At 29.8% G+C, this 26,327-nt stretch overlaps 1 protein-coding gene across 3 annotated transcripts in view; it reads left to right on the top strand.

Annotated features, from left to right (window-relative positions):
* The window catches only part of LOC118205437 (dual serine/threonine and tyrosine protein kinase-like), a 71,356-nt gene that overhangs the window by 21,680 nt on the left and 23,349 nt on the right, over positions 1-26,327 (top strand). For 2 of the 3 annotated variants that reach the window (XM_085812566.1, XM_085812567.1), the window contains exons 4-10: positions 1,384-1,584; positions 2,748-3,124; positions 3,264-3,562; positions 9,382-9,534; positions 14,746-14,849; positions 19,008-19,070; positions 25,183-25,320. In XM_085812566.1, the coding sequence (XP_085668692.1) occupies positions 1,384-1,584; positions 2,748-3,124; positions 3,264-3,562; positions 9,382-9,534; positions 14,746-14,849; positions 19,008-19,070; positions 25,183-25,320 (1,335 nt within the window). The remainder of the gene's footprint in view (positions 1-1,383; positions 1,585-2,747; positions 3,125-3,263; positions 3,563-9,381; positions 9,535-14,745; positions 14,850-19,007; positions 19,071-25,182; positions 25,321-26,327) is intronic. The other variant, XM_085812568.1, reaches the window with a different exon arrangement.

Genomic DNA, 26,327 nt, shown 5'->3' with positions numbered 1-26,327 from the left:
TTTCCGATACACAGTCTCGCACCCTGGAGATAGAAAGGTGTTTTTCCCATACAGTGTTGTCACTGCTTGCTTTGAAATTGTTGAGTTTGTTATTCAAAAAGTCATTAAAGTTTAACAAAATATAAAATAAATAATAAAACAATTTCAAAACTTAAAAAAATTCGGGCTTCCAGGTACGCATGTTCGGATGAAGGATTACGTTATTCAGAATTGATGGCTCTAGGTACTCTTGTTTTCTTAGCAAGAAACATTGCGCAGATTGTTCATTATTTAATTTCTTTAAATATAGTATAGTGTGATAATATTTGGTGCCAACAATTTAAAAAGTGATATGCTGTTTATAGTGAACCGATCCAAAATGCCGTTTCAAGACTAAATAGCTCTTCTGAGCTAATGCTCCTTTGGTCTAAAAATAATTAAATGCTTAACAAAAATGCCATAAATCTAAGCATTGTTAGCTTCTTAAATATTTTATTCTTCTTCATTAAAACTAGCATAACACTGAATGGTATTATAATAGAAAATTTTATTGTCAAAATATTCACTTTATAAAAAGAAAGCATTAGCAGTCATGTAAAAGCCTTTTAAAACATTGCTTATCCTTATATTTTTATCATTTAGCAAAACTGCTAACTGTCAGTTATCAAACTGCTTTAGTTTTTCTAAAAATCGCTTTCTTTTTATAAGCTTTTCCTTACTGTTGTCATTTATCATTTTCTGAACTATGTTTTTCCATGACCACATGCTTGAAAACCGTTGGCTTACAAATGTAAATCTAATGAACAATTTTTTTTAAAACTATTCATATTCTTAGTCTAATTGCTATATTTATGTTTTATGTTTTATTATTTGTAGTAAGATTATGTTATCTGCTTTATTTTGAGAGAAAAATGCAAGGGGAGCGATGAAACAAACCATTCTTTTAAATCACTATTCTAATTTTTTTCCATTGAAAAATTATTATTCTTTGTTTTTCATGATTTACATTACTTAAATCTACTAAGGAATATAAATTTAAATGTACCATTTAATTTGAGACTTGCCTGCTTCGTATTTTACTTTAGGCCAGTTTTTAATTTAATGAAATCTTATAAATTATTTTAATGAATTAAATTAAATTAATTATTTAAAATTTAATGTATTCTTATCATGTATAATATCTGTAGGTTATGTAGACTGACAGAATTACTTTTTGAACTTGAATGTAATTATTATGTAAGTGGCAACAATATACAGTTGTATTTGCATTTTGGATGACATTTAGTTTTGCTAAATGGATTGCTTCTCTTAAATTCTTCCTTTCAGTAACTATATTTTTTTATCGCAGAAACATGAAATAATTATAGAGATTTTTATTTAAGTTTAATTAGTGTTTTCTTATAGGGTAAAGATTCTGAGGATCCAGCCTTTGAAACTGCTGTTCTTGATATCAAATTAAGGCATCAGTTGCTAAGAGATGATGTTGTGGTAATGGTTTCACCTACAAATGTGAATGCAAGTTTTGAACAGATCATGGCTGTCTGCATGGAAGGTTACACACCAATTGTGATATATGCTGTTGCAAATAATACTCTGTCACAAAAAGTATGAAATATTAATATTCCTTAAAGCAGTAGGATAACTAAATCATAAATATTTATTTAGTTGCATAATTATCTGTATCATTAGTTTAAAAATCATGTTTTTTGTTAGAATAGATTTTGTAGGCTTAAGAGAAAAAAGTGATTGTAGAAGCATTTTTATTTCAGACTTCTCAGACCATTAACATTGCATTGTGCTACAGTGCCATTCTGTGCTACCTAGCCAGTGTGGCCAGTGCTTAAATAAGGGGATTTAGTAAATTATTCTGTATCTTTATTTACATGTAATTTAATTAACCTGCTTTTAACTTGATGTATTCATTGGGAATGGCCTATACCTTTGATTATGTAGCTGTCCTGCCACTGACCCCAACAGGATTGTTGCGTACCAGATTTAAGTTGCTGGAGCTTTCTTTTTTTTGTGTCAAAACTTAGATTTTTGTTTTTTATCTAAACTTACTTCAGTTATATTTTCGTTGGAAAATCACAAAATAGTAGAAAAGCAGGAATGAACTAACGTAAAAAATAATGTGCTAATTCCAACTAAACCTTAACAAATTTGGACTTGAATGCAATAATGTGACACTGTGTCTTTGCTCACTACAGTAATGTAATTTGCTACAAAATAACATAATTTTATTTTACACCCATGTATTCATAGCACCAATAGGTTTTTGAACTAAACTGAGCCCTAATTATTACAGAGATAGCATTCCATTATCTTTTTGTTTAGTATTTTTCTATGCTGTAAATTCTTATTTAAAACTGAAATATCTTTTCTTTTTAAAATCTGATTAATTCTCTATTACTTAATGTTAAATTTAAAACAGTTTTAAAATTAAGCTTTTAATTCAGTTTAAAATTCGTACTTATTAAGCACCATTTATTGCATGTTCTATTTCAGGAAATTAAAATTATTCTGCAGTATATTTGATAAAATTTAAAAAGGCAAGTCTAACCAGGTGTTATGATCAAGTTAAACATGTTCGTGTAAAACATGTTCCAAATTGTTCTTGCAACCACTCTGTTTTACTGGAAAAATATATTTTGATTTAATTTCCTGTCACTTTACTTAAATATATATTGCATCAGATAATATTAAAATTTAGTGAACAAAATCAAAATTGCTGATATATATTTAATTCAATGTTAATTATTTTTCTATAGGAAGTTACAGAACTTATGGAATTGAAGAAAAAATATCCAAAGCTACCCATATTCTTTATTTGTGTTCCTCCACCAGCTTCTGAACTCACAGAATCAGAGCAGCATGCACGAAATATAACTTTATATGGGCGAAGGCCAATGTTCAAACCACATTCTTATCATGAGACTTCTCCTATTTATCAAAATACTGTTCTGAAGCGAAGAGAATCTCTTGATTCTAAGTTAAGTTCAACATCTTTAACTCTATGCCAACAGTTATGCGGGTTAGGATTTTTAAACATGTTATCTCCAAACTTGAAAAAGAAATTGTGCAGGCAGCAGAGTGGGGCAATTGAAGTTGAAAGCAAGTTGATAGAAGATTTTGATAACTTTTCAAGGTATGTAATCTAATTTCAGTTTAAAATTTTTAATTAGAGCTTTCAACTTATTCTGTCTTGAAATGAAAATTAATTGTATCATTTGTCATTTTTCTTAATGATATTTTTTTGTATAACTCCCTGTATTTATATATTTCAGCATTTTGCTTCATATACGTCAAATTCTACAAGCAGAATTAGTACAGGTTGCAACAACACTGAATGAAGCTCACAATACATGCTTGCGCATGTTTATTTTAAGTGCTTTTGATATGACATGGGACATGTTAATTACTCCTAAAAGAATTGCTTACGCTAGGCAACGTGAAACTGAGCTTTATGAATCTTTAATGTCTATTGCGAACTGTAAACAGGAAGAGATAAGGCAGCTTATAGTTGAATCAATTGATGGTATGACAGAGGAATTATTGGCTAAAGCTTCAGAATACGAATTTCAAGGTATTTTTTTAAAAATATTTTCATATTTGCACATAAAACATATATTAGATATTATTACATAACTATTTATTCAGATAGTACCTTAACAATTTATATTTCAGCTGTTAACAAACTTAATGTAGTAATATTTTCATATAATAAGTAATATAAATTAAATTTAAAGCTTTTATGTGTGCCAAACTGATTATTTCTTTTTGTATTAAGGAGATGAAACTGTTGTAGATAGTTTTTTTAGTAGAAGTGTTTGATAACTGCTATTTGTGTTATGTTTCAGTAAAAACTACAAAAAAAAAAAAAAAAAAAAAAAAAAAAAAAAGGGGGGGGGAATAAACTAAGGAAAAGATGTAAACATTTATTTCATATGTAGACTTAGCAAATATATTTTTATATATTTACCAGAAAATGACCAAGCGATCAATTTGCATAAAAAACATTATATTTTTTATGCATACGTAGCCTGTTAAAATATAACCCATTTTCACAAAATAGTGATTGGTTTAAATTTAACATTATGGGTTTGAATATATAGTATAAAACTTAAAGTTGTAATTAAAAAAAAAAAAAACCCTCTTTATCTATATATCCAAAGCATTTAATGATATTTCCTGATTATCTGCATCCCTTTCCAAAAAGTCATTTTCACCATAATATGTGAAAAGCAGCAGCCATTTTTAAAAATAATAGTGCACTCCACAAAAGAGAAATTATTCGGTAATAATAGAAGAAAAATAAGAAATGTTTGTAATGAAACAATTTTTTTTTCTAGAAACCCTTATATATTTTTTGGGGGGCACTATTTTAGTGTACTAAAACATCATAGAATTGCAGAAATTTAGCACACACCATTGTTCTGCTGATATGCTCAGTCATCTGTTTTTGCTTAAAAAAAATTGACAGAATTACACAACTTCAGCATCATGGTCGAATTTCCATTCATAAAATTCTGTCATTTAAGCAGTACAGTTTTATAGAATGTAAATTTTTGCATTTTCTACTACTATATTTTTGTATTTCTTCTTTTGTTAGAGTATGGTGTTTGTCATGCAAAACACAATTTTTCTGAAGAAATAACCCCCCCTTTTTTTTGGCCATCAGCTGGCAACTCCACAATTCCATTATGATTAATTACAATGGGGAAAAAAATGGATGCAAAAACAAACACTATAAAAAGTGAATGCTGAATTTGAAGGTGGAAATGACTCACTTGTAAGCTGCAGCCACACATTTGTGGATTGCAATATCAATGCATTTTGGTGACATAGTGTGTCACGTCATGAACACTTTGCAAGGAGCTGTAGATAATCACAAAGAACCCATTTAATTTTAGCATTTTTTTTTGTTGAATACTTGTATTCCCTTTATTATTTTTATTCAGTGTATTCAATTTGTACTTGCATTTTTGTGTTAGGATATCATTCATAACTATCTGGAATTTATTATTTGAAACATATTTTATGCAGATTCTTGATTAAGCTACCCGAACGTGGCAGGTGTTCTCACCCTTAAGAAACTTTCCAAACATATGATTTCACCTTACTTCTCTTGTTTATGTTCCAGCTCATTCTAGTCTCATCTACTGTTGTTGTGTTCAATCTTTCGAAATCCAGATCTTTTCTTTGTTCCCCTCTCCTTCATTCCTCCATGTTCCTCTTGGGAAATTCAGTCAAGACTCATTCTTATGAGGTGCTTCTGGGCTTTATAAAGTAATTGAGCAAGAGCATAACATGTACGGCTCAATTACCGTCAATTATTGTAATGCTAATATTGCTGTGTATTCTTATTGGAATGTAGGTTTCTTTTAGAGAAATAATATTATGGTAGTTACCTTGAGTAGTTTATCCTTGACTACTTTTCATTTGTTGTTATCATAACTATTTTTTACTTGTTGTTTCATAAATTACTTGCATAATTTTCCTCTCTGAATTTTTGGACTATTAAAATTAAAAAATGAGGGGAAAATATTTTAGGAAATATGATATATCTTTTTATCCAGTATATCCTGCAATCTTTAAAAAGTAGCAATATTCAGACTAATGCTATTTGGCAACATCTCCTGAAAAATAAAAACTAATTCTTGGGAAAAGCGTATTAAGACCTAAAATGAAGACTTCAATTGTAATTAGTAATTAAATTCATCAGATTTTAATGAATCTAAAAAGCATCAAGAAAATTTAATAAACCATTTGAAGTTTTTGAAGCTTTTTGAGGTGGAAAAAACTGAATGCCAAAAAGATTAAGAATAAGGATTAATTAGTTTTTCTTTTTTGAATGGAATTATTTTCTGTATTGATAAGTTTCAAATTCCACATGAATGTAAATAAGTATGAGAAATTAACAATTTTTTTTATGGCGATTAGTAGTATACCACATTTTCTCAACCAGTTTTCCTGCTCTTAAAGCAGTGTTAAATACTTAAACTTTAGGATTTTGTAGTAACTCCTGAAATGCAAGCTTTCTGGATGCTAAATATTAGAGAATTTGATTTCTTTCTTCAATATTAATCAAAATGTATTAATTTTAGAAGATTCCAAGCCTCATTATTGAACATCTTTTGCACATTTTTCTCTTGTTTTTTAATCACTAACACTATTTGTCTTGTTGTGCTTTAATTTTCGAGTCTGTCTGATTATGTATATGTTATTTCTTTAAGTGTGTTGAATTAGTCTTCTTTGAATTCAAGTTGATGTGAAAGAAATGATATTGGGTATTCTGTGTGACATGTGAAGTCATGAAGTAATTTCACTGAATTTTGGTATTTTAAATATTGTTTCATTTTCGATGTAATGTATAGGATCATTTTAAAAATTCCCATTCTGTCTTGTTTAATTTGAGTAAGGTGGGAATATACCTTCCACTGTATTTTAAGCAATGTATGGATTTAAAAAAACACTTTTATTTACGGCTACTTCGTAAATATAAATTTCATATAAGAGCAAGATTTAAAAAATGTTTCCTAAGAGTTTTTATTAGTATTTAGTATATTGTCTGTAAAATGTGAATAATTAATGAATGAAAATAGTGCATGGACATTTATTAAGCAAATGCAAAGTATGTTTAAAGATATAACTATAGAATTTTTCATAGAACTTGTCATTCGCAAAAATATCGCTTTTCATCATTTTCTTCTTAACTGTTGTTTTATTGTTAATACACTAATATTTGTGAAAATTGCAACAGAATGAAGGAATTATGCAAATTGAACTAACTTTACAGGAAACGTAAAGTAAGACATGCAAATGAGTAAAAATACAAAGTGAATGCACATGCATGGAATGAGAACTGGCCACTTGTTCGATGTATATAAAGGACACTGTAAAGTTACATTGTTTATCATCCTCTGTCTGTGATGAACATTCAATTAGTGGTCAGTATGTCTCTTTAAGAGTGGAGGGTGCCATACTAACAATTAACGAAGTTTGAACAAGGCCGCATCATCAGTATGCGAGAGGGTGGACTTTTGTATCGAGCAATCGCAGCCCGCATGCAGTGTAATGCCACAACAGCCATCCGTGTTTGGAAGAAATGGGCAGAGGAGAATCAAACAAAGTGAAATGCTAGCAGTGAGGCACGCAATTGCACAATGGCATGGAACAATAGACACCTCATCCGCATGGCTGTGATGGATTGATTGTATAGCATCCTGTCGTCATGTAGCTCAGCATGGCAGACACCTTGAAGTACCGATTTCTGATGTTCATTTTTTTTTTTTGGTCTTTTAAATTTAATTGTTTATTTGTACCACTATTAGTAATTTGTGGAATAAATTTCAGTTATTTTCAACAATTCCTATATGGTGTTGCACTTTTCACAATCATTAGTGTATATTCACTGCTAGGGTATGAAAACAAAAATTTGCCAGAACATGAAAATGAAATGTTAACTAAGATTTCAACACACTCTGTTGCACGATAGGCTGTTAGATGATAACACTCCATCATGTCCTGGTGCGACTGGCAACAAAAGTATTGATAAAAAGCTGTTTCCTTATTTGTTTACAGAAATAATTTAATTAGGAAATTTTTATTATGCTTGAATTATTTTTATATGATTTCTTACAAACCTGACTGGAATATTAGGAAGAGAGGTATATTGCTCTTAGTTATTAGTATTCATAATTAGGATGTTAAGATTTTGTTTCTTTATTAAAAATTGTGCGTGATATGGAAATGCAGGAGGAATAATTTGAATAAAGTACTTTTTATAAAACTGATTATTACATTTATCAAAAATTAATGATAGTAAATTGGGTACTTTTCTGTTTTGCTGGCGCAGACGATAAAGTCGCCAATAATGGTACAACCGATGCCAAACGGAATATCCTCACTGGTAACCTTTTATGCCTCATTTTCAAAACAAATCGCAGCCCTTTCTTATCAGATTGATTGTTTCTTTCAATAGTGGCATACAATTACATAGAAGTTTTACCAGATAGGTCAATTTTATGCCCTAAGGCCATTCGCGGTAATTAAGTCAATTAGGATGCAATCACACCGCTCACCCGAAGGCGAAAATACAGAAAAGGCAAAGTCAAGAGTTAAATTCATCAATTCTAATGAGAATGCACTAGCAAAGTAAAGCACTGCGGTTTTACATAATTTCCGAGTAAGCTATTCTTGCAATTTGAAATAATTCTTGCATTTAAACTTGTATTCCAAACTAAGATTTAACCTGAAATTAATGTAATGTTACTGAGAGAATTAGATTTTTGTAGCATAGTTTACTTGAGATGAGATGATTTGGGGTTTTGTGGTGGTACAAACCGGCGAATGAGGATGTTGAAACATGAAAGCGTAGTAAATTCTTAAACTAATGTCTTTTTACCATTTTATTGTCTTTATTTATTGGCTTTGTATAAAATTTTAAATGCTATTAAAATGTTTATGCCTTCAAAATAAAAAATTCTTATAACTAACATTTGTTAACATTTTTTATATGTATATTGTATGTTGTCGCCAATAAAGTCTGCTTCGCAAGGTTTGCGCAAGCGAAATGGAAAAGTACTGTAAATTGTTATTAAAATTTTGAATTTTATTGAAACATGCATGCTGTGATGGAAGAGGAAATGATATCATTTAATGCATGATGCGGAGGAATAATTTCAGTGCTTTATTTTTATTGTTTCATTAATATTGTCCCCTTCCACCAAAAAGTATCGAACTTATCGGTATTTTCGGAAAGCATTTGTAAATTTGTTGGTGACAAATTATGGCTTTTATTTCAAACAAAAGCTGCAAATTATTAATCTAAAAGAAGACACTCTGAAAAATAGTACAAGATGAAAACTAAGGTTTGGGTGCCATGTAGATGTGAATGTTCTCAAATAAAATTAGATGTCCTGCATATTCACTTTATTGCAGTGAACTGGAATTGAACCCACTGCATTCTAAGATATGACTATAAAATGCAAGAGAGATTTATTTCATCTCATCTCAATTTTATCATATAAAGAAACTGATTTGCTGTTAATTAAAGTGTATTCAAATGTGTATGAATGCCTATAATTCTCTTGAAGAACGAATGTAATTTTGGTATTTTTCTTGGGGGGGGGATTTCAAATCATATTCACAATTTTTATTCATGCATGTTTACTTTCAGTTTAAAGAACTTGCATTGCAGTTAAAAAGGATAGTTTCATACTTTTATCCTTAAAAGGGTTCTGATTTAAGTACATGTCTTATTATGAATATTTATATATTTATATAGATATTTTTATTTTAATAAATTGAAAATAGTATCTTAAATATAAATTATTTTATATGCTTCAGTGTGATTTTGAAATACCTTATAGATATTTTTGTAATCTTCTATAAAATCTGTAGGTGTTCAGTTATCAAATGAAGGTGAACCTCCATCAGCAAGAGAACTTCAGATCTGTACAACAGAAATTCAAGCCTTAGTTCTGAATTCCTTGAATAGTGCTGTTGCTGGGAAACTTATTGGTTCTGTAGATTATTTAAGAGAAAGCTTTGTTGGTTAGTATATAACATTTGCTATTAATATGAAAATTTTAAAATTCAAGACAGTAAAATGTTAAAGCGTTTCTTACTTTCTCATTAATTTTGCTGATAGATATTAAAATATGGAAGTGGGTGATGATCTAAAACATAACTGTCTGACAGAAAACAACAGTAAAGCATCTTTTGTTTTTCAATATAATCTTCCTGAAAATTAATATATCCTTTATGTGATTTTTTTTTTTTTTTTTTTTTTTTTTTTTTATGTAAGAAGTGATTCTTGTTAGTATCAAAAATATTTTATATCAATCTATTCGTGATAGCTTTAAGATACTTATCCTTCTGATAGCAGGCCCGCAGTGGCTGAGCAGTAAAGTGCTTTGCCTTTAATCCTTGAAACTATCCTCTTAAAATCCACATAATAGGCAACATTAGGGTAATATTAATTTATTGACTTCCACAGTCGCTTAACAGCTATTTAAGTGTCAACACAAATGCAAGTCAAACTGAAATCAGTAAAAGGATTAGAGCTTAATTTCTAAAATTAGAAGTGCTGGAGCCCTATGGAAGATTGTGAGGAAGAAAAGGGAGAAATGAGTAAATAAAATAGCTAAAAGTTAAAACAATAAATGTAAATTAATATTAATTAATTATAATTATTTAATTAATTTAAATTAAGAAAAATGTAAAGAGATAAAGAGAAATCTAATAAATGACTAATTTTCAATAGTTATATGGAAAAAAAAAGTATTGGACCTTGTCTTACTCGGGGCAACTAGCCGTCAAGCAGAAATTGTTCCTGCATACAACTTAAGAATAAGCATAAGACTTCTCTGTACAGGTGACAGCAGTGGTCTTCCCATTCCCCATTTGGTTACATCATTGAGAAAGTCTACAGGAGCTCTGCAGTAGGAAGTTACTAACATGGAATGTGCACGACCAGGATATCACTTTTAGTTCTTTGAGGAGTACAAACTTTGCCCGCTGTCATAAATTCACTGCATACCCTGGAGAATAAGCCTTATCCTTAATAAGCCTGGAGAATAAGCCTTTTCTCTCCTTAAAAGTCTAAACCTCAATGCAAGGTTTGAGTGCAAGGAAAAGACAGGCTTGCATTCAGGAGTAGTAATAGATTTTTAAGGCATTCTTACTATTAAAACAAAATTTATGCGCTAAAACTGTGGTTCACTTACATAAAAGGAGCCCTTTTATTTAGGGCTTCGGCTGAAATTATAATTTATATCGAAAACAGAAGTACCAGAGCCGGGCTCTGGTGCAATTTAATCTCTGATAAGGTTTTATTTATCCAAAATGAAAATCTGTATTAAAATAATAACAGAAACTAAAACAATTGACAAAAACTAAAATGATAACAGAAACTAAAACAATTGACAACAACTAAAATGATAACAGAAACTAAAACAATTGACAGAAATGAAATGATAACAGGAATTGAACAATTGATTTGCCATATACAAAATATGATACTTTTCTGTTATCAGGAGTAGATTCAGAAATGTATGTATGTCGGTATGTGTACACACACACACACACACACACACACACATACATTTCTGTTTCTGATCCCGGTGATAGAAAAGTACTCAAAATATTATAAAATGAGTCTACTTGTTGCTAGGATTTAAATACATATCTTAGTATACAGCCACTCACAAAAATGATCGGGCACTCTAAATTTTCATATTCTTTAATTATATATAAATTCAACATTTTTTATAGCAAATACATTTTTGAAAAGATGAAAATTAAATTCAAAAATCAATATCGTTTGTTTAAAGAAGAAAACTTTTCTCTCAAAAGTAATCGGACATTTTTAGTAACAGCCGAAAATGACAAAAACTTACACTGCTTCTGCTTCTTAATATCTTGTGGAATAACCTTTACACTTGTTCACTTCATTTAATCTTTTGGGCATTGACTCTGTAAGTTTTTTTTATTTTTGTGTGTGTTTGTTGTTTCTGGACTATTTTATATCACTTCTCTTGAATCACTGCTTTTAATTGCTGCCGTGAAGATATGCTCTATTTTTGAATTTTTGATTCTAGTTCCTGCCAAATATGTTCAATAAGATCTAGCAATTGGGGTGGTGCCTTAATTACTTCTGGACACTTATATAACAGGCAGAGTCTGACACTGGGCACAGTATGCTTTAAATCATTGTCGTAGTAGAATTTAAAACTATTTTGTATATTAAGTTTTTGTGCTGACGATGCCAAATTTCACTTCAAGATATCATATTTATACTCATCTATAAACTCTATATTACCAACAATGGAATGTGCCATACATCCCAATACCATAACTGCTCCTCTGCGATGTTTAACACTTGGTATTAAGTTTTGCTTCCAAATTTCCTTTTTGGTTTTTCGCCACACCAACGCTTGTCCATCTGAGCTGAAGATCTTAAATTTGTTTTCATCAGCAAATAACACTTTTTCCCAGTAGTCAGCTGTCTTTTGTTTCATCGATTTTACCAAAGTGAGTCGAAGTTTTCGTTTTTTTTTTTTTTTTTTTTTTACTGACATAAAATTTTCTCGTGCTACTAGCCTATGATATCCTGCAGATCACATTACTCTTCTTACAGTTTCTGGATTTACATATAATTCACAAAGTTCCGCAAAAAGTTTAGGAGCACTCAGTCTTAGATTATTTTTAATATTCCTTAGAATAAAGAATTTCATTGCATGAGATAACTTAGATGGATTTCCAGTCTTCTTTTGTTTTGAGTGTGATTCTGTTTCATATCATGCTTAATAATATCAAAAACTGTACAGCCACTTAAGTGAATAGGCAATTTTTCTAATAGGTTTCCCTTTCTCTTGATGCAAATCAATAACTAATCTGCGGGCTTTTAATGATCTTTCCTTTCGTAACCGAGCTATTGCAAGAAAACATTAAAATAACGAATATTTTCTAAAAAGAAAATTTGAATTATAAAAGCAAACAATTTTTAGATTTTTGCCTAGCTTCTTTATCCAAACTAATTCCATAAAATGTCATTTTTTTATTTTTTACAGATGATTTTAACTAGAAATTATAAAAAAGTCTGATTTATTTTGTGGTATCTTTTTCTTCCTTTCAGCCTATAACATTATTTTTTAAATTTACTATTTCATTTTTTCATTATTTAGTACAAGGAGAGATCTAAGAAAATATATATTCAAAGGGAAGATATTCTTTATTATTTTTCTGCAAAGCTTTTCTTCTATTAAGTGAAAATATTATTGCGCCCAATCATTTTTGCAAGACACTGTATATGCATATCTTAAGAGTTTGGGTATTTAAGATTTAAATATTTCAACACGAATGAAGAAAGGTACGTATTTAAGATTTAAATACCTAAACTCAGAACTAAGCTCTTAGTTCTGCTGTATCTCTAAATTCATAAAATGCTTATGGTGATTACTAGACTAGAGCTATTCATAAACATATCAAAGAATAATATTCAGCAAGACACAGCGGCAATAACTCCAATAACTCATTGCTAATATTAGCCTCCTATTTTCAAACTATGTTGCATGCCATTAAATTTACAGAATTATATAGTCTATGTGAATATTTCAGCGTAAGTGAAGAAAGGTAGGTTAGAGTTTAACTTGATTCTTAATTGTTACAACATTTGCTTTTAATTTTGTAGTTTATAAAAGCAAATGCTATATGTGTTCACATATATTAATTTCTTTTGCTACTTAAAAATGTATTTCATACTATATTGTCAACTTTTATATTACTGAAATTGTCAATGTTTATATTATTTCATTGAAAAAATTGTAAATACATAAATAATTAACGATAAGTTTGATTGTTATGTTCACTGTTGCTTTATTTCTTCAAGAGAACAACCATATGTGTAGACATATACTATGTAAGAAGATTTACTTTCAAATAGGGATTTGTTCACAGACTGAGAGTTTAGAAATACAATAAATATCGCTTATGTATTATTTAACTCAATGAGCTCATCTTACATTGCAGTTACGCTCTGCAGTGGCTTGAAAAAAGTATATTTTGACTTCATGAGAGAGAGTTGGCCATATTTAGTACTAATAGAAGCCAATACTTCAAAGCATTTTACAAAAATAATCATTTTATTTACAAAAACAAATCCGGAATGCATCGGTGGTTCTTTTTCTTCTACATTGTAAAATTGAACCAACATTCTTTTCTTAGAAGAAAAGCGCTATTGAATGGCAATACAAAATCATTTGTGGGATTTTTCAACAAGTCTGCCCAGATGAACTAAGCTTGCATTACAAATATGTGACTGATAGATATTGCACATATTTGGGAAGAAAGAATTGCTTAAAACCTTGCTATCCCCAAAGGGCTAATATGTTTTTCACTTTGCTTATGAATTAATTAATTGCAGTTAATTTAAACATTTAGAATAATTATATAGAACAAATTCTGAGGTCTGGATTAAACAATTCCAGATTTTAGATCAGAAGTTTAAATAAGACAACAGGCAGACATGTTGACTTTGCTTTGCGGCTTTGATTATTGTTTATGTCAGTTAGAAGAATGCTACCTCCCACCAACAGGACTGGTGGTTTGGGTGCCAGAATTCAGGAGCAGCAAAAATTTTAGAATTTAGAGAAGCACCAAACATCGAAAATTAGGTATGGAAAAATTGTGCAGCAGAATTTGAGGGTAGCAAAATTTTTAGGATTTAGGAAGGTACCAGGCACCAGAATTTAGTACCCTCAGGGAAGCGGATTGCACAGGATAGCAAATGCATGGTGCTGGTCCTAACCCTACTAAAATGCCAAAAGTGTGATCCTATACAATACCAATTGATGTATTGTTACTAACCACTATGCAATTCCTTAACCAACAGGTGTTCGAAAGTGACATGCTGAAATCTTCAGTTATTGTGGAGTAAAACATTTATGGCACATCTGCTTCTTTTTGAGTATTATATTCTCCATTCCTAGATTCTGTATAGGGGGAATTAAAAGAAAAATATATTTTATATGATATTTATTTTTTGACTGTTGTTCTGGAGATCTGAATTTCAGACTTTAATTTTAGTAGTTTTTATGTGCATTGCTTGTTAAATTTTTTCATAGATCTAATTTCATAACTGAAGAAAGTTCAGTGGGCTAAAATTTTGAATTATTTTGATGCATTAAATTTTTTTTTTTTGATTCTTACTGGAAATTAGATTCTATAAAGTGTTTTTTTTTTTTTTTTTTTTTTTTTTTGCAGGAACTCTTGAGCGTTGTTTAATTAGTTTAGAAAATCAAAAAGAAGGCTCAGAGCCATCCCAAGCTAGCAATGCATTAAAACAAATATTAAATGCTGCATATCAGGTAAGAGGAATATGGAAGTGCAAAGTTAAAAATGTAAAGTTGATGTGAAGAAATGCTGATTTCCCCCTTTTAATTTTACATAATCTTTATTTGATCACATTTTTAAATGTAAAGTCAATGTGGAAAAATATTTTCCCTCTTATTTTATGTTCTTTTTTTTAATTAATGCTCAATTTTCTTTATTGATTATAACTATCTGATTGAATATGCAGGTAAAATATTTGGTAGTATATGCTACTAAATTTTGCAAGGAAATATATTTTATATAAAATATAATATAATTTTTCAAACAACATAAATGCTTTTAAGGGACTTTGAAAGAATGACATAGAAAACAGTGATATTGCCTAATTTAATACTAAAAAAATAAAGCTGTATTTTGAGAATTCTATAGTAGTATTATAATATTTCCAAATTTATAGCCCTGAATTAAAAATAATACAAACATTATATAAAAAATGAGATATTTTATATGTCTTATTAAAAAAATATTTGTGCTTTTTTTACCTTGTACTTTTTACTTAGTGTGTGTACTAAGTAAAAGAAGTGTTGTGATCGGGAAAAATTTCAGTCATCATATTTCAATGAAAATATCCATTTTGACTGCTCTTGAATCTATCTGAATGATGTTTTTGAATGACATCTGTATGTATGGACAGAATAAAGGTTTCTTTTTCCTAAAATGGATTCAGAAGTGATTTGTTTAGGGATATCTGTACATACGTATGCATGTATGTATCTCGCATAACTCAAAACTGAGTATCCTCAGGACGTTGAAATTTTGTATATGGGACTGCTATAACATTTAGTTGTGCACCTCCCTTTTTGGTTGCCAATTGGCCACACCAAAAGTATATAAATATATACATATATACATATATATATATATCCACTTCGTTACCTGGCGGAGTTCAGTTTTTGTTTATTATATGTTGGGAAATTGCACATTTTTTTTGCTTTAAGAGTTATTGAATCATGTTGTTCTTATGTTCTGGTTAAGGTTTTTATCCCTTTAAGTTAATCTGCATGCAATAGTTGTAAAATTATCAACAATTTAAAAGTTTTTTAAATGTGGCTAATCCTAACGGAGTAACCATTAGTTTACATTTGAACAGAGGCTTAGCTAGGGTTTTCAGCGCCCGGGGACAACTGGAGATTTTGCGCCCTTTCTGTTAGCCACGAATGGAAAACACTTTACTCTAAAATGCCACACCATCAATTTGGCGCCCCCTGGATGCTGCGCCCGGGGGCAGATGTCCCCCCTTGCCCCACCCTAGCTACGCCACTGCATTTGAAATAGCAGAACAGTGAATTAAGTCCGTTTCTGCACCTTCAGTGCCTTTTTGCCAAGTGAGACTAAAAGTAAACTTTCAGTTTGGTACGCAAAAAAAAAAAAAAAAAAAAAAAAAAAAAAAAAAAACTGTTTTCTTGCCTGCTCACCAAATTGCTTGCTTTTGTGTGAAAACTTTAATTTTAATTGTAAGAAAAAAAATTTAAACTGTTTTAACTCTATTTGTTGTTTTATGGCTTTTCTATATCTTTCAATTTTTAAGGAAGATGTTTTGAGTTTTTATGTATTTTTGCCTTGTTTCAAAGTGAGAACTGAATTAATTGAATGGCAAATATATCTTTGAAGAAATTCAAGAAAATAAGTTTAAATGAAATGCAGCAAAAAATTTGTATCCACATCAGATTTTTTCGAAAAATAAAATAATAATAAAGGAAATTAATGTTTAGTCATTTAAAATAATATATCTTTAAATTATTATTTTAGTTATGTTAAGTAATAAAATAAATACCTTTCCATAATATCTGCTACACTAAATATCGTAGAAATAATGTAGGGCTAGTGTTAACATTTTACTGTAGTTCACTGAAGCTAGACTTGGTAGCCATAAGTGAAAATTTGTAAATCTGTAACCTGCATTCCAGTTTAGTAGTTATGCTTTGCAGTTTAGTAGGTATTAAGTCACTTGCACAATCTCTGATTGGTTTTTTGAAGACTAATTATATGTGCATGTACTTACTATAATGTGCAAATTAATTGGGACAAAGTAATTTTTTGATAATTTATGTATGAATGTTCATATACAGTGATAATAATAAGAGATATGCCCTTCTTTAGCAGAAATGAAACCTAGAATGCACTTAAGCACTTTTACTTTTTAGCATTTAGCATTAATGTTTTTTACATTAAGCATTTTAGCATTCACATTTTTTTAATTGTTTTTAATCATGCATTCTTTTGTCATACAGTTTTTTTTACTAAGATGTTCATTAGGAATACATCACAAGTTTTTGATGAGATTTAAGTCTGGTGAATTTCCAGGTCATTCTAGCACAATAATTTTACTTTCCAACATGACCCTTCTAATTGTGGCACGGATCTGTGTCATGTTGAACAAGAATGCCATAATCCTGCATTTTAAACTTTCTGTGTATTTTGTTGAATTCATCATTCTGTCACTAGGAACTAGATATTCAGTGCCATCAGCAGTGGAAGTATCCCAAGAGTAGTTGTTTTTAGTGTATTTTATGGTTTGTTGGATATATTGAGGTCTTAAGGATTGAGCAAAATGGAAGCAAACCACACTTTTAAAGCATTTTTAATCATGCACTCTTTTGCTGTATAATCCATTTTGCTAAGATTTAAGAATGTGGAAGAAGTTTTCGATCAGATTTAAGTCTGGTGAATTTCAGGCCAGTCTAGCACAATAATTTTATTTCTCAAAATGAACCTTCTGACAGACTTTGAATTGTGGCAGGAAGCAGGGTTTTCAAGAATGGTATAATCTTACATTTTAACATGTTTGTATACTTTGATGAATTCATCATTCCATCAGTAGGAACTAGATTTCCAGTGCCATCTGTAATGTAAAAAACCCCAAAACATTTGCTTTTAAGAGTTATTTTACAGTTTGTTAGATAGGTTGAAGTCTTATTGATTCACCCTTGCTTCATTTAACTTTATTAGATGTGTAACCGTGAACAAAGAAACGAGTCTCATTGCTAAAAAGGACCTTTTTCCAGTCATTTGTGGTCCAAGATTTGTATGTTTTGGCCCACAGTAATCATTTTGTTTCATTTGACATGTAAAAAGTGGCTTTTAAATTGGCTTTCTGGCCTTGCGACCAGCACTGAGAAGTCTCTGCGGCATATTTGAAGGATGAATATCAATACCAATAGAAAACAGGAGAAGGCATCCAAAATAATGAGGGCTTGACATCCTGTTCAAGAGTTATAATATTTTTGTGAATTTTACAATAACTATTTGTCATGCCAACCCATTTTTTAAATTTTTATTATTATTGTTGCTGCCACTGATTTCTTTCCAAATAACAATTTAATCCAAACCTTTATTCTGAGTGAATTTTTTCTTTAAATGTTTGATCATTGTTTTTAAATATATATATATGTGATGTACCAGCTTTAGTCGTAGCTTAAATTATCAGACAATAAGTTTAAAAAAAAAAACAGGATCCATTTATTATTATTCAGTAGAAATAGCAGTTACAAAATCAGATATCCGGAGTAAATAAAAAGAATTACTAATAACTTTTTGTATGAAGTTTACTGCATCATGACATTTAAGAAAAAGCCCCCGATATTTTTTTGCAAGTCCTTTTATAGCCTCTGGAAAGAAGGAGCTTCCAAGAAATGATGTAATGACGTCAACCTCGTCAGCCAATCCAGTTCGCTTTAAATATTTCCAGAACATTCTATAACTGTACGTGTAGAAAAAGGCGGGAAAAACAACTTGACTACGGGGCTGTGGATTTAATTCCACGTACTTTCATATAAGAGACCGTCACCATTAAAAAATGAAAAGAACATACAGTTAGAACTTTAAGTATAATCTTGACTATGGAATTTTATTATTACAAATATATATATATTTAAAAAAAAAAAAAGTGTTGCCAAAGTAATTCTGGGATAAAAAGGTTCTTTCAGATAAATTTATAAGGGATTCACCCCCCTGAAAATTTTATGTTGGTTAAATTTTGTTGCTGTTGATTAAACAAATTTTCAACTTTCAAGGCTAATATTTTTTAAACGTTAAATTATTCATGGTTTTATTGTAAATTTTATCTGTTTTATCCTTTTCACTTTCTATAAACGTTGTAATGTTACTTTCATGGACTGTTTGTTTTTTCTTAGGTTGAAGTCACAGTGCGAACAAGTTCTTCATTGTTACGAGTACTATTTGAAAAAATGAAACAGGTATTTTGATTTGAAAATTCGTATCTTTGATTGCTGGAAAAGTAAAAGAAATGTGTTATTATATGTCAGTTTTATTTTTATCTAAACTGTATTGCTATTCTAAAACAATTACTCCAAAAATTTTAAGATGAATTTACATTTTATATAAATTTTCCAAATGTTTGAAGTTTTTCTTTCCTTAAGTAAATTATGTATAATTGCCCTTTTATTTTTTTTCTCCTTGATAACAACATTAAAAATTATGTGTTGCTATTTCAGTCTTTTCTTAGGTAAATTTTTTATGTACACACACACATGTATATATATTAAATTGCATAAAGTTTGCATTTTAAAATTGTAAATCAACTGAAAAGTACAGCAGTATTTTGCTGACAATATTTTTGCTGAATTAAATAGTCAGCAGTTTATTATGCTGGGTAAAGAAATGCTTTGATGTTACAGTCTTTGTGTTACCAAAAGATACTTTTTATAGTATATCAATTTAGTGTGCAGTTTTAATTGATTTTATAGTCACTCTTGCTTGGAATTTGGGAAAAGCATGCATGCAGTTACACAAACATGCGTACAGAATAATTATGAGAGTTGCATAATAATAATAGTTCCTTCCATAATTAAGATTTGTGGCACAAGTTTCATATGAAGTTGGTTGTAATTTCATAAAATTTTGTTGTTAACTATTTGTCAGAATTAAGAAATGATATAAAATATGCTTTTGTCATTTTTAAATATGTCTATCAGTTCATAAATAGCCTACCAGCAGCCAAGTAGTAAAATCGCTGAACATGGATAGTTCATTTCTGGGTTTGAATCCCAGCAAACAGACTGGCTGCGTGGCTGTTTTCTTGGTTTTCCCTATGTGTAACGTGTATACCAATAAGTTTCCATTGGAAAGTCCTCCATGAAGGTATTCCTCTCTTTAATCAGATAGGCCTCAGGTGCTTTGCCATAATCAAATAAACCAAAAACCAAAGTCATTTCTTAAATATCTTATCTTTTGAAATGGTTAAAGGAATGGATACTTGTTAGTTAGCTATCATTTTTAAACTCTGTTCATAGCATAAAATTATATCTAATAGAAAATCTTGCATAGCAAATATTTTATTAATGTGTGTGCATGGGTCTGTATTTCATTGCACGTATTTTGATGCAAACCAGTTCTTGCTATTTATGAGATGTAGCAAATTTTTTGTTGCCTTGTTAGCATGATCTTTAGATCTTTTAGAATGTCAATCATTGAAAAAAAAATTAATTTCATTCTTTTGAAAGATATTCAAAATGCATCTCTGAAATTATTTATCTCTGAAAACATCGTTATTCATTTTGAGTGAGTCTTCATTTATGCAAACAAGCAAAAAACGCTTCTTGCTATAAAGTGCATTCTTCTCCCAATTTCATTTTATAAATGCCCAAGTAAGTATTTCCTAATACATATGTTGTTAGTTATTTTAATTATTAAAAATATTTTGTAATCTGAAAATTTGTGTAATTTTTGTCTTGTATGTTTTGTTTAATTAATTTAATTGAGTGATTGTCTCTGAGTATTGTACGGGCTTCTTGCATGTGATTAATCTAACCATTAGAGTAGTTATTCTCTTTTCTTGCATGCAAATTATTCTCAGTTCTTGCATATTTCTTGAAATTGTCTATAAGTAATGCATATTAACCCAAGTGGCCAAGCTTTTGTCTGAGAAAGTCCAAATTTCCCGAATTGCTGTGAGAAAGATATATTTTCTTGGTTGTAATGCAAAAATATCTCAAGAACATTATATAACCTGGACTCTTTTAAAATATTTTTGTATATATATATATATATATATATGGCTTGAATGAGCAAAGGGTTAAATTTAAGGACTTATATGGTTGCAAATTTTAGTATTAATTTTTATGTAGGGTACAGTGTTTCTTCCCATGTAGAATTTCAGATAGAATTTCTATGTTGTAGATTAAAAAACTAAGTTATTTGAAAGCAATAGATGCAGTTCTTAAGAGTATTCAATTTCGTATTTTTGAATCAAATTGATTTAAATAATAAAAATGCATTTAATTTGTTATCAGTCTAATTTAAAATATTGAGTATTTTCATAGAATGACGTATTATAATTATTTATTGTTTATTTAATATTAGCCATGTATCACTAAATGACATTTATTTTAAAACACTTAATTTGTTTATAATATGAAATAAAGCTAAATTATTATGTTTAAAATATTAAATAATGCAAAAGAAAAGTATAACTTGGTTAAAAAAAAGGAAACAAATTTTGAAAATATTTAATGTTGTGATCAATCACATTACTACTATCATTATCAGTAATGGTTCATCATCATGAAACTGTTTAAAACCCTCTTTTTAAAAAAAATGTGGTTTGAATTCAAAATTATAAGAGTTGTTTTAATCTAATCAATAATGCTCTGAAAAATTGAAACATATGGTCATAAGTATAATTTCTGGTGGATGGGGCGGAGAGGTGATAGTACTTTTTTTTGGTCGATTATCATCGGATGCCTAACTTAAACAGCTTGATTCGGATGATTGAGTTATTGGCAACTGAGGTTTGCAGTGCTAGTCTAAATTCTATTAGTTCAAAATGAACTCTGTGGGCAATTTTTTGTCAAACACTCAATGAAAGTTTTTGAAGTATGCGGAGTCCTGTTAGGTGTTACACCTGACCTGAAAAAACCATTGGCTTTTACATATGTTGTTAACTTATAAAACTTCTCATTTTCAGTGACAGTTTAGTGAAGAAATTGTTCTTTTTCTTGTATGTTGAGAAAGGAGGAGTTGCAAACAGAAGAAAGCTCGATCTTCTTGGCAATTGAGAATTCATACGAGGGTCAATCAAAAAGATAGTTGCCCTGCCTAAGAAAACAAAACAGAAGCAAAATTTTACAATAACTTTATTTATATCTTAAAGTTTTCCATTCAACATCTACTTTTCAATGTAATTACCTCCATTATTTAAGCATTTGTCAAAGCGTGGTACAAGTTTTTCGATGCCTTCTGCAAAGAAATCCCATCCAATGTCCAATAACCATTGTTGAGCTGCAACTTTCACTTCGGCATCCAAATGGTACCGTCGCTTTGAAAGTTCTTGTTTCATGGGACCAAACACATGGAAGTCAGGAGGTGAAAGGTCTTGGCTGTAAGGAGGGTGATTCCACACTAAACTTTTTCAGAAAGTCACACTTTTGTTTTCCTGCATTCAGTCTTGCATTGTCTTGCAGGAGCACAATGCCGTTCGACAGTTAACCTGGCCGTCGATTTTTAAGTGATTGTCGCAATTGTTTTAGTGTTTCACAATAAGAAGATGCATTAATTGTTGCACCCTTCGGCATGAACTCTGTATGCACCACGCCTTCTCTGTCGAAAAACAGCATCATCATCACCTTTGCTGCAGATGAAACAGTTCGACACTTTGTTCATGTTCGTGCAATGTTTCCATTCGAGCAAGCTGCGTTTCATTTTAGGTGAGAAGTGGTGAATCCAAGTTTCATCTACAGTCACAATTTTGTCCCAAAACTCATTTCCTTCCATTTGGTAACGTTGCAGAAATGCAAATGCACTTTCAAAACGCTTTCCTTTATGTTCCTCCGTCAATAGATGTGCCACCCTTCGAGCACAAACTTTACGAAATTTAAGGTGAACAGGAATAATTTTATGCACACTTCCATGACAAATATCTAGTTCATTTCAGATTTCGTCTATTGGGATGCGTCTATTTGCAAGAATGCATTCATTCATGCGAGCAGCGATTTCCGAATTTGTTGCAGTTGATGGTCTTCTCTCACACTCAGCATCGTCAATATCTGTACATCCATTCTCAAATATGTTGCACCATTTTGTGATAGTATTTTGTATTGTTACCTTTGCAAGATTCATGCAGAGGTAGCAATGCAATATTGGCAATAGTAATGATGAGTTTCTATTATTTATTTTGATATCTCCAGAAGGGAGAGGATTTTTTTTTTTTTTTTTTTTGTGTATATTCAATTATTTCATTGTGCTAGAGCAAGACTACTAAAATGCCACAGATTGGCATTTTTTACTATCAGTCTAATATTTTCAGCTGGATTTCAAATGATGATCGAAATGTTTAATATAAAATGTAACATAGGCTTTCGTTTATTAGATGTAATTAATAAATTTACTGATAATTTATGGGAGGGGGGTCTGTATCATTAAATAATACTGTAACAAAATGTCAGAATGCAGTGAAGAGATTTTACAAGCAATATTACTGGTGCCTGAATGCTACAAATATTTACAAATTTCAGTTTATACTTGGTCGAGTTCCTAATATGTCAGGTTCCTGTATGTATAATTACATAAAAATATTTGAATACTGGAGTTCTTCTAATTGTTTCTTTATATTTATTTTATAGAATATAAAGGCATTTTCTAATAGTTAATAATTAGTGCTTTTGAATGCAATTTGGATGTTTTCTCTAACCACTACTTTTTTTCTCACTGTTAAATGCTTTTGAACTAATAAAGTGAGTGGTGGTAAGTTTGAAGCATTTATCTTGCACCTTTCTTTAAATATCTAGTATGTACTGTATTAGAAGCTTCTACCAGATTTCTTTTAGTAATAGCATAAATGAATGCAATTTGGATGTTTTCTCTGATCATTACTTTTCTTCTCACTGTTAAATGCTTTTGAACTAATAAGGTGAGTGGTGGTATGCTTAAAGCGTTTATCTTGCATCTTTCTTTAAATATGTAGTATGTACTATATTAGAAGGTTCTTCCTGATTTCTTTTAGTAGTAGCATAAATGATTGCTAATCATAAGAACTTCTGCATAGTTCTTGATTGACCTTTCTGTTAATTTTACATAAGAGCTATATTTCTGAAATATTTATTATGTATTTATAATGCTTCCAGGTTATTTTCTATTAGTTAAATAATTCTTTGCACATTTTGAAATGTTTCATAGAAGTGTAAAACAAATACATTTCAAAATTGTTTTTAAAAAGCCTACAGTTTTTTTTTTCCTTTTTTCACTTTTTAACATATAAAAGTTTAGGAAGCATAAATAATTTATGCATAATGTTTGTTAAAATATCTTCTGTTACACAATGTTATGGAAATAATTTGTAAAGAGATATGCCATAGGAAAAGAGAATTATTCATTTTAATAAATATCTTTTTCATTCAGACTTTCTTTCAGTTTGACTTGTTATACAAAAGTCTATTAATTTTCCTTGAAATCTCTTTGATTTTTTTTTAAACATTTATTGCTTACAGGGCATTATTAGTTGAATGAGATGTCATTCAGTAAATTGATTATTTGTAAAAAAACATTCAGTATTTCAGATTTGTTGTAGGGAAATTTGTCTTTTTCAAGCAAAACAAAAAAGTAAAGTTTTAAAAATACAGCTGCTATATTTGACGCCTGTTTTTGTGTATAATAAATAAATTATTCTTTAGAATAATAATTTATTTACCTAATAAACATTTTATCAATAGGAACTCTTAAATTTAGAGTTCTTTCTTGTTCCGATTTTATACTGTAGACTTTTTTGTCAGCTTATTTTGCTGTTTTCTATATATTTGAATACATTCATATTTCAAATATTTCGTGGTATTTTGTTTTCTCATCTATTTTCGTTTTCGAATGTTACTCTGTATATGCCTTCAGTATATCGCCACTTTCGGTATATGCCTTCAGTAAACAGCCACAAGCTGTTTGTTTTAAAAAATCTCTGAAAATTTGTGTCTGAATAATTTGGGTATATTTATATTAGAAAAATTGTCTTTTGAGCGTATCTGTCTAGTAGGCCACAAATCTCTAAAAGCTCATGCTTGGAATTTTTAACTAGCAAACCTAACTTTTTGTTGCTTGAATTTTAGCTGTATGCTTAATGAGCGGGTTGATTTATTTTCTTAAAATTCAATTTCAATCCTTTTTGGCAGAGTTTTTTGTTACTATGTGCTGAGGCTCCATGACACTGTTTTGGAAGCCATAATCGATGCTTTGCATAAAATTGGCATAATTAATAAGCCTTTTTTTGATTGTTGTGTTCTGAACAGTTATGTATTCATTATATACTGTGGTTTATATTTCCATCACTGGCATAAATTAGCTTTTAATGATATTGTCTTCCTTTAGAAAGTTTCTGCTCTTCAGTGCTCTAAAGATTCCCCCAAACAGCCCAACAAACTATGGGGTTATGATATTCATACACTGAAGATTATGTCTGAATACCCATTTTTAAAGAAATCTACATCTGACAATTTCTTATCTTTGGTAAGGCAATATGAGGCTATTAAATCTCTTAGGGTTACACTTATGCACAAAATTAGACAAATAAGATACTATAAATAATATAGGTAATATAAATGGATAAATAATTTTATATATATTAGGTTATTTTAGCTTTACTCTTATCTTTTTCAAGTTAGTATCATATTGATTATTGATGTTGTAATTATGATATTTTAAAATTTTAGAGATGCCAATTATCAGGGTTTTATGTAATTATTGCTGATTTCTATTCTCTGTTATGGAATTATGGATGTGATAAATATTCCTTTGGAAAATGGCAGGTTTCAATTGCATGGTTGCTTTGTGCGAGTGAGCAAATTGAATGATGTAGTATAATTGTGTTGTTGAATTGTTGTTGTATTTTGTTGTTGTGATTGATATTTCGTATTAACTCCAGTGACATAATAATTAATATGCCATATCAACCCAAACCGTTGCACACATGGCAAAATACTCATTTTAGCTTGATAAAATCAAGTGACTTGTTAACAACAAGTACTAAAGGAACTTAAAAATATACTAAAATAACCCCTGCACCTGGTCCATTTGGTAGTTTTGTTTAAATTTAGAATAACAAAAACTCTGATGATGTTAAAAAAAAAAAAAAAGGTGTTCCAAACAAAGGGATTTTGTCTATCCAAATCGCAAACTCGTACATTTCTCGTACATTATATACAGCTATGCTATTTCGTATCGTAGTGTTACATTATTATTTTCTATTAATTTATTGTAAGTTTAACTCAAGTATCCACAAATATTTTCATTTATATATATATATATATATATATGTATATAAATTAAAAATAATCACTTTTAATGAGACCTACGAAAATGCATCACAGAGTGCAGCATTATTTTTATGTTTGCTTATTAGACTCATATATAAAGAATCAGATTCTTCTTTTAACGTTTTTGTTAGATAGAGCAGTTTATTTGTAGGTTTGCAGTAAGGATGTTGTTGGATGGGCTACAGATAAGAGATTATTTTT

Source organism: Stegodyphus dumicola, chromosome 3, assembly GCF_044657685.1.
Source record: "Stegodyphus dumicola isolate Sdum_Otavi_A_Nest chromosome 3, ASM4465768v1".
Taxonomy (NCBI): Eukaryota; Metazoa; Arthropoda; class Arachnida; order Araneae; family Eresidae; genus Stegodyphus; species Stegodyphus dumicola.
The sequence above is the reverse complement of the archived record's forward strand: the minus strand, read 5'-3'. Positions and strand labels throughout refer to the sequence as shown.